Source organism: Borostomias antarcticus, assembly GCF_949987555.1.
Source record: "Borostomias antarcticus genome assembly, chromosome: 4".
Classification (NCBI taxonomy): domain Eukaryota; kingdom Metazoa; phylum Chordata; class Actinopteri; order Stomiiformes; family Stomiidae; genus Borostomias; species Borostomias antarcticus.
In genome coordinates this window covers 1290001-1297500 of record NC_140237.1, presented here as the reverse complement: position 1 = coordinate 1297500, position 7500 = coordinate 1290001, and the positions used below count along the sequence as shown (strand labels likewise).

At 53.4% G+C, this 7500-nt stretch overlaps 1 protein-coding gene across 6 annotated transcripts in view; it reads left to right on the top strand.

The window, feature by feature from the left end:
* Positions 1 to 7500, top strand: part of herc1 (HECT and RLD domain containing E3 ubiquitin protein ligase family member 1) — a 213392-nt gene that overhangs the window by 161050 nt on the left and 44842 nt on the right. For all 6 annotated transcript variants that reach the window (XM_084437244.1, XM_084437243.1, XM_084437242.1 and 3 more), the window contains exons 65-69: positions 1001 to 1139; positions 5329 to 5510; positions 5772 to 5927; positions 6693 to 6815; positions 6940 to 7042. In XM_084437244.1, the coding sequence (XP_084293370.1) occupies positions 1001 to 1139; positions 5329 to 5510; positions 5772 to 5927; positions 6693 to 6815; positions 6940 to 7042 (703 nt within the window). The remainder of the gene's footprint in view (positions 1 to 1000; positions 1140 to 5328; positions 5511 to 5771; positions 5928 to 6692; positions 6816 to 6939; positions 7043 to 7500) is intronic.

Genomic DNA, 7500 nt, shown 5'->3' with positions numbered 1-7500 from the left:
GCCCAGCAGGTACACACACACACACACACACACCACCGCCCCCTCCTTCTCCCAGGCCCAGCAGGTACACACACACACACACACACCACCGCCCCCTCCTTCTCCCAGGCCCAGCAGGTACACACACACACACACACATACGCACACACACACACACACACACAGGTATGCACACACACAACAGGTACACACACACACACACATGCACACACACATGCACACACACACACACACACACACACAGGTATGCACACACACAACAGGTACACACACACACACACACACACAGGTATGCACACACACAACAGGTACACACACATACAAGCACAAACATCATGTTTACACACAGTCCTCACTGATGTTGTAGGATGAGTGTTTCTCGTGAGGCGTTGTTTGTTTATCAGTGTGTTTGAACGGTCTCTCCCTCTCTGTCCTCTAGGTGGTGTGTTTATCAGGGTGTTTGAACGGTCTCTCCCTCTCTGTCCTGTAGGTGGTGTGTTTATCAGTGTGTTTGAACGGTCTCTCCCTCTCTGTCCTCTAGGTGGTGTGTTTATCAGGGTGTTTGAACGGTCTCTCCCTCTCTGTCCTGTAGGTGGTGTGTTTATCAGGGTGTTTGAACGGTCTCTCCCTCTCTGTCCTCTAGGTGGTGTGTTTATCAGGGTGTTTGAACGGTCTCTCCCTCTCTGTCCTCTAGGTGGTGTGTTTATCAGGGTGTTTGAACGGTCTCTCCCTCTCTGTCCTCTAGGTGGTGTGTTTATCAGGGTGTTTGAACGGTCTCTCCCTCTCTGTCCTCTAGGTGGTGTGTTTATCAGGGTGTTTGAACGGTCTCTCCCTCTCTGTCCTCTAGGTGGTGTGTTTATCAGGGTGTTTGAACGGTCTCTCCCTCTCTGTCCTGTAGGTGGTGTGTTTATCAGGGTGTTTGAACGGTCTCTCCCTCTCTGTCCTCTAGGTGGTGTGTTTATCAGTGTGTTTGAACGGTCTCTCCCTCTCTGTCCTCTAGGTGGTGTGTGGTCAGAACTGCACCTTCGTCATCCAGGCCAATGGAACGGTGTTGGCCTGTGGAGAGGGCAGCTACGGACGCCTGGGCCAGGGCAACTCTGACGACCTGCACGTGCTCACCGTCATCTCAGCCCTGCAAGGTACTGACCACCTGCACGTGCTCACCGTCATCTCAGCCCTGCAAGGTACTGACCACCTGCACGTGCTCACCGTCATCTCAGCCCTGCAAGGTACTGCTGGGAACGTTTACCTGCTGGCGCTAGCAGGAGCTTCTCAAGTTCAAGTCCAAAGCTTTGTTTCACATCTACGCCTGCTTTGTGACGTTATCTGCCCGATGGAAAAGAGACGCAGTGTACCTGCACAACAAGGGTGGAATCCTGACCGTAGTTATTGATGCTCATGAGTTATTTTATCAAATCAAATCAAACTTTATTTATAGAGCGCATTTCATACACAGAGGCAACACAATGCACTTTACAGAGAGCAATGCGAGGGTGGGCATAGGTCCCACCCCTACATATTCCAGAGGGAAGCAAAAAACTGTTTCACCCGGGGGCCAGAAAAGTGAGCTGTAAAAATGATTCCCTGACCTCTCTCAACGAGACGATCGAGCAAGCTCCTGGAAAATGTTTGTCTATTGGTTAAGAACATTTACAGAGCAGTAAACATGGGCTAGATACTTCATAAGAGAGACATGACTAACAGTAGAGTGCACACATAGTTACAGAGAAGTTGCCTACATGGTCGGCCATTATGTGTTAGCTATCTCTGTAGTCTCTTATACGATATTTGATGTTGATATGATATTTTATTGATGTTGATGTTGATATGATATCTTATTGAGGCTATTTATCATTAGTCATCCATCCATCCATCTTCATCCGCTTATCCGGGGTCGGGTCGCGGAGGCCCAGACATCCCTTTCCCTAGCAGCATCAACCAGCTCTGCCTGGGGAATCTTTAGCCGGTCACAGGCCAGTGCGGAGATGTAATCCCACCACCTAGTCCTGGGTCTACCCCGCGGCCTCCTCCAAGCCGGACACGCCTGGAACACCTCCCTAGGGAGGCGCCCAGGAGGCATCCTCACTAGATGCCCCAACCACCTCAACTGGCTCCTTTCGACGCAAAGGAGCAGCGGCTCTACTCCGAGTCTCTCCCGGATGACTGAACTTCTCACCCAATCTCTCAGGGAGACCTCAGCCACCCTCCGGAGAAAACTCATTTCGGCCGCTTGTATCCGTGATCTCGTTCTTTCGGTCATGACCCATCCTTCATGACCATAGGTGAGGGTGGGGACGAAGATAGACCGGTAGATTGAGAGCTTTGCCTTTTGGCTCAGCTCTCTTTTCGTCACAACAGTGCGGTAAAGCGACTGCAGAACCGCACCATCTGCTCAGATTCTCCGGCCAAACTCCCTCTCCATGGTTCCCTCACTCGTGAACAAGACCACCAGATACTTGAACTCCTTCACTTGGGGTAAGGACTCATTTCCTACTCGGAGCGGACAGGCCACCGGTTTCCTGCTGAGAACCATGGCCTCAGATTTAGAGGTGCTTATTCTCATCCCAGCCGCTTCACACTCAGTTGCGAACCTATCCAGAGAGTGCTGGAGGTCGCAGGCAGCTGATGCCATCAGGACCACATCATCTGCAAAAAGCAGTGACGTGATCCCCAGCTCACCGAACTGCAAACCCACCTCCCCACGGCTACGCCTCGATATCCTGTCCATGAAAATCAAAAACAGGATTGGTGACAAAGCGCATCCTTGGCGGAGGCCAACCCCCACCGGAAAGGAAGACGACTTACTGCCGAGGACCCGGACACAGCTCTCGCTCTGGGTGTACAGGGATTGGATGGCCCTAAGTAGGGACCCCCTCACCCCATACTCCCGCATAACCCTCCACAAGACCTCTCGAGGGACCCGGTCGTAAGCCTTCTCCAAGTCCACAAAACACATGTAGACAGGTTGGGCAAACTCCCAAGCCCCCTCCAAGATCCTTGCGAGAGTGAAGAGCTGGTCGGTAGTTCCACGACCAGGACGAAATCCGCATTGTTCCTCTTCGATCTGAGGTTCGACTATCGGCCGGACCCTCCTTTCCAGCACCTTGGAGTAAACTTTCCCTGGGAGGCTGAGTAATGTGATGCCTCTATAATTCGCACACACCCTCTGGTCCCCTTTTTTGAATATTGGGACCACCACCCCAGTCTGCCACTCCTTCGGCACTGACCCAGACTTCCACGCAATGTTACGGAGGCGTGTCAACCAAGACAGCCCCTCTACACCCAGCGCCTTCAGCATTTCTGGACGGATCTCATCAGTCCCTGGGGCTCTGCCACTGTGGAGTTGTTTGACTACCTCAGTGACCTACTCCAAGGAAATTGACGACCCCCCATCATCTTCCGGCTCTGCCTCGATCGTAGAGGGTGGATAAGTCGGGTTCAGGAGTTCCTCAAAGTGCTCCTTCCAACGCTCAACAACCTCCTCAGTTGAGGTCAGCAGTGTCCCCTCCTTGCTGTATACAGCTTGGATGTTCCCCCGCTTTCCCATCCTGAGGTGTCTGATGGTCTTCCAGAAACACTTTGGTGCCGACCGAAAGTCCTTCTCCATGGTTTCTCCGAACTCCTCCCACACCCGCTGCTTTGCCTTGGTCACGGCCGAAGCCGCAGCCCTCCGGGCCAGTCGATTCCCTGCAACTGTTTCTGGGGTCTCCCGGGCTAACATACCCCGGAAGGCCTCCTTCTTCAGTCGGACGGCTTCCCTGACCACCGCTGTCCACCACGGTGTCCGAGGGTTACCGCCCCTTGAGGTACCTATGGCCCTCAGGCCACAGCTCCCAGCTGCAGCTTCAGCAATGGAGGCTTTGAACACCGACCACTCATGCTCGATGTCCCCAACCTCCACAGGGATGCCTGAGAAGCTCCGCCGGAGGTGGCAATTGAAATCTCTCCGGACAGGCTCTTCCTCCAGACGTTCCCAGTTCAACCTCACTACACGCTTGGGTTTCCCAGGTCTGTCCAGAAGCTTCCCCCGCCATCGAAACCATCTCACCACCAGATGGTGATCAGTGGACAGCTCTGCCCCTCTCTTTACCTGAGTGTCCAAAACACATGGCCTCAGATCAGATGATACGATAACGAAATCGATCATCGACCTTCGGCCAAAGGTGTTCTGATGCCAGGTGTACTTGTGGGCATCCTTGTGTTCGAACATGGTGTTTGTTATGGACAAACCGTGACTAGCACAGAAGTCCAACAACAAAACACCACTCGGGTTCAGATCGTGGTGGCCATGCCTCCCAATCACGCCCCTCCAAGTTTCTCCATCATTGCCTACGTGTGCATTGAAGTCCCCCAGTAGGAAAGTGGAGTCCTCTGCAGGAGCCCCCAAAAGGACTCCACTCAGGGTCTGCAGGAAGGCCGAGTACTCTGAACTGCTGTTCGGTGCATAAGCACAAACCACAGTCAGAGTCCCCCCCCCCCACAGTCCTAAGGCGCAGGGAGGCGACCCTCTCGTCCACTGGGGTGAAATCCAGCACAGAGGCGCCCAGCTGGGGGCTAGCTAGTATAGCCACACCTGCCTTACGCCTCATACCGTGAGCAACTCCGGAGAAGAACAGGGTCCAACCCCTATCCAGGAGTTTGGTTCCGGCACCGGTGCTGTGCGTGGAGGTTAGCCCCACCAGATGTAATTGGTATCGCTCCACCTCCCTCACAAGCTCCGGCTCCTTCCCCCCCAGCGAGGTCATGTTCCATGTCCCTAGAGCCAGCCTTTGCCGCCCGGGTCCGGTCCGTCGGTGCCCTCCGCCTTCACCGCCACCTAGTTGGCAGCGCACCCGACCCCGACAATTCCTCCCGCGGGTGGTGGGTCCACGGGACGATGGAGGAGGAGATGGTGCTTCCACGTTGCTTATTCGGGCTGGGCCCGGCCGGGCTCCGTGGTAAGCCCGGCCACCAGGCGCTCGCATGCGGGCCCTCCGTCTGGGCCTGGCTCCAGACGAGGGCCCCGGGCTTCCTCCGGGCCGGGTCTCTCTTCCTTTTGGTTGTTCTTTCATCAGGGGATTTTACCTGTAACCCCAGGTAGGGGGGCTAGGGGGTAATACCACTTGCCCAAGGTGGACCCCCAGACTAGTGGAGGGAAGGAGGCATCTTCTCCATTCTAGTTTTGCAACTAGCCACTGCCCTAGTCATTTATTGTGTAAATTGTACCAGGCTGGTTATAGGCTTACTTTTGCATTTACACTGGGCCCTTGTTGATGGTGTTCATATCCAGAGTGTACATGACAGTATGTTGGTGTGTGCGTGTCTCCTAACCACCGTGCTCGCCCCCAGGCTTCGTGGTGACCCAGCTGGTGACATCATGTGGCAGTGACGGCCACTCCATGGCCCTGACGGAGAGCGGCGAGGTCTTCAGCTGGGGCGACGGAGACTACGGCAAGCTGGGTCACGGGAACAGCGACCGCCAGCGCCGACCCCGACAGATAGAGGCCCTGCAGGGCGAGGAGGTTGTCCAGGTGAGGAGGTGGTCCAGGTGAGGAGGTGGTCCAGGTGAGGACTAGTGAGACCACGCTGTATGAGCCGTCAATGAAGCCTCAGCTGCATAAACCCATGTTTTCAGCTCCAGGTTCAGACAACAGTTAAGACGCTCTGGACTAAATTCACTTGAACAAAACATTTTCACAACACAAGACACATAAAGTACATAGAAATGGAAAAATGAAGAAGAAGAATATATTGATGTATTTATGTTTCCATCGTGTATCTCTTTCTTCCAGATGTCTTGTGGGTTCAAGCACTCAGCGGTGGTCACTGCAGATGGGAAGCTGTTCTCGTTTGGGAACGGGGACTACGGCCGGCTGGGTCTGGGGAACACCTCCAACAAGAAGCTCCCAGAGAAGGTCACTGCCCTGGAGGGGTACCAGGTCGGACAGGTAAACACAACCACCCTGGAGGGGTACCAGGTGGGACAGGTACACACAACCACCCTGGAGGGGTACCAGGTGGGACAGGTACACACAACCACCCTGGAGGGGTACCAGGTGCGACAGGTACACACAACCACCCTGGAGGGGTACCAGGTGGGACAGGTACACACAACCACCCTGGAGGGGTACCAGGTGGGACAGGTACACACAACCACACAGCATCCTGGACCCCCAGCACAACACTCACTGCTGCATGAACCATGACTCTGCAGTAATGAACCATGGCTCTGCAGTAATGAACCATGGCTCTGCAGTAATGAACCATGGCTCTGCAGTAATGAACCATGGCTCTGCAGTAATGAACCATGGCTCTGCAGTAATGAACCATGGCTCTGCAGTAATGAACCATGGCTCTGCAGTAATGAACCATGGCTCTGCAGTAATGAACCATGGCTCTGCAGTAATGAACCATGGCTCTGTAGTAATGGAAGTACCAAGGTATTCATCAAGGAAGTACATGGTACAGTAGAATGGAAATCACCTGCTCAATTCACTTTCACATTATGAGCCATTGAACCACTATACATCATTTGGTATCAGGCTGCTGTAATGAATGTTAAAAAGGTAAATTTGCACCCTTACCACAATGACCACTTAAAAACAGCAGGCAAGTACCATCTCAAACTATTTTTGTCAATTTAGTAAATGTTTTTCAGTAGTAGTGGTTAACTGAGTGCTGTTCAGAAGCTAGTGGTTGTTTTCTCTTCCCAGGTGGCGTGTGGACTGAACCACACACTGGCGGTGTCGGCAGACGGCATGATGGTGTGGGCCTTCGGAGACGGGGATTATGGGAAACTGGGACTGGGGAATTCTACAGCCAAGTCCTCTCCTCAGGTACGGGCTGCTCCTGGGTTTGGGAGTCAAACCAAGCAAAGTTGTACTTCAGTTGTAGAAGTATGAGTGTACAGTATACTGTATATATTTAATTTGATATTGTTTTATTTCTTCTTTTTCGCAGAAGGTGGATGTCCTCTGTGGAATTGGCATCAAAAAAGTGGCGTGTGGGACTCAGTTCTCTGTAGCTCTTACCAAAGATGGCAGCGTGTTCACATTTGGCCAGGGTACGGTGGGATGTCTCTCTGTCTCTCATTTGGCCAGGGTACGGTGGGATGTCTCTCTGTCTCTCATTTGGCCAGGGTACGGTGGGATGTCTCTCTGTCTCTCATTTGGCCAGGGTACGGTGGGATGTCTCTCTGTCTCTCATTTGGCCAGGGTACGGTGGGATGTCTCTCTGTCTCTCATTTGGCCAGGGTACGGTGGGATCTGTCTCTCTGTCTCTCATTTGGCCAGGGTACGGTGGGATCTGTCTCTCTGTCTCTCATTTGGCCAGGGTACGGTGGGATGTCTCTCTGTCTCTCATTTGGCCAGGGTACGGTGGGATCTGTCTCTCTGTCACTCATTTGGCCAGGGTACGGTGGGATGTCTCTCTGTCTCTCATTTGGCCAGGGTACGGTGGGATGTGTCTCTGTCTCTCCCCTCACCAGGGTACGGTGGGATCTGTCTCTCTGTCTCTCATTTG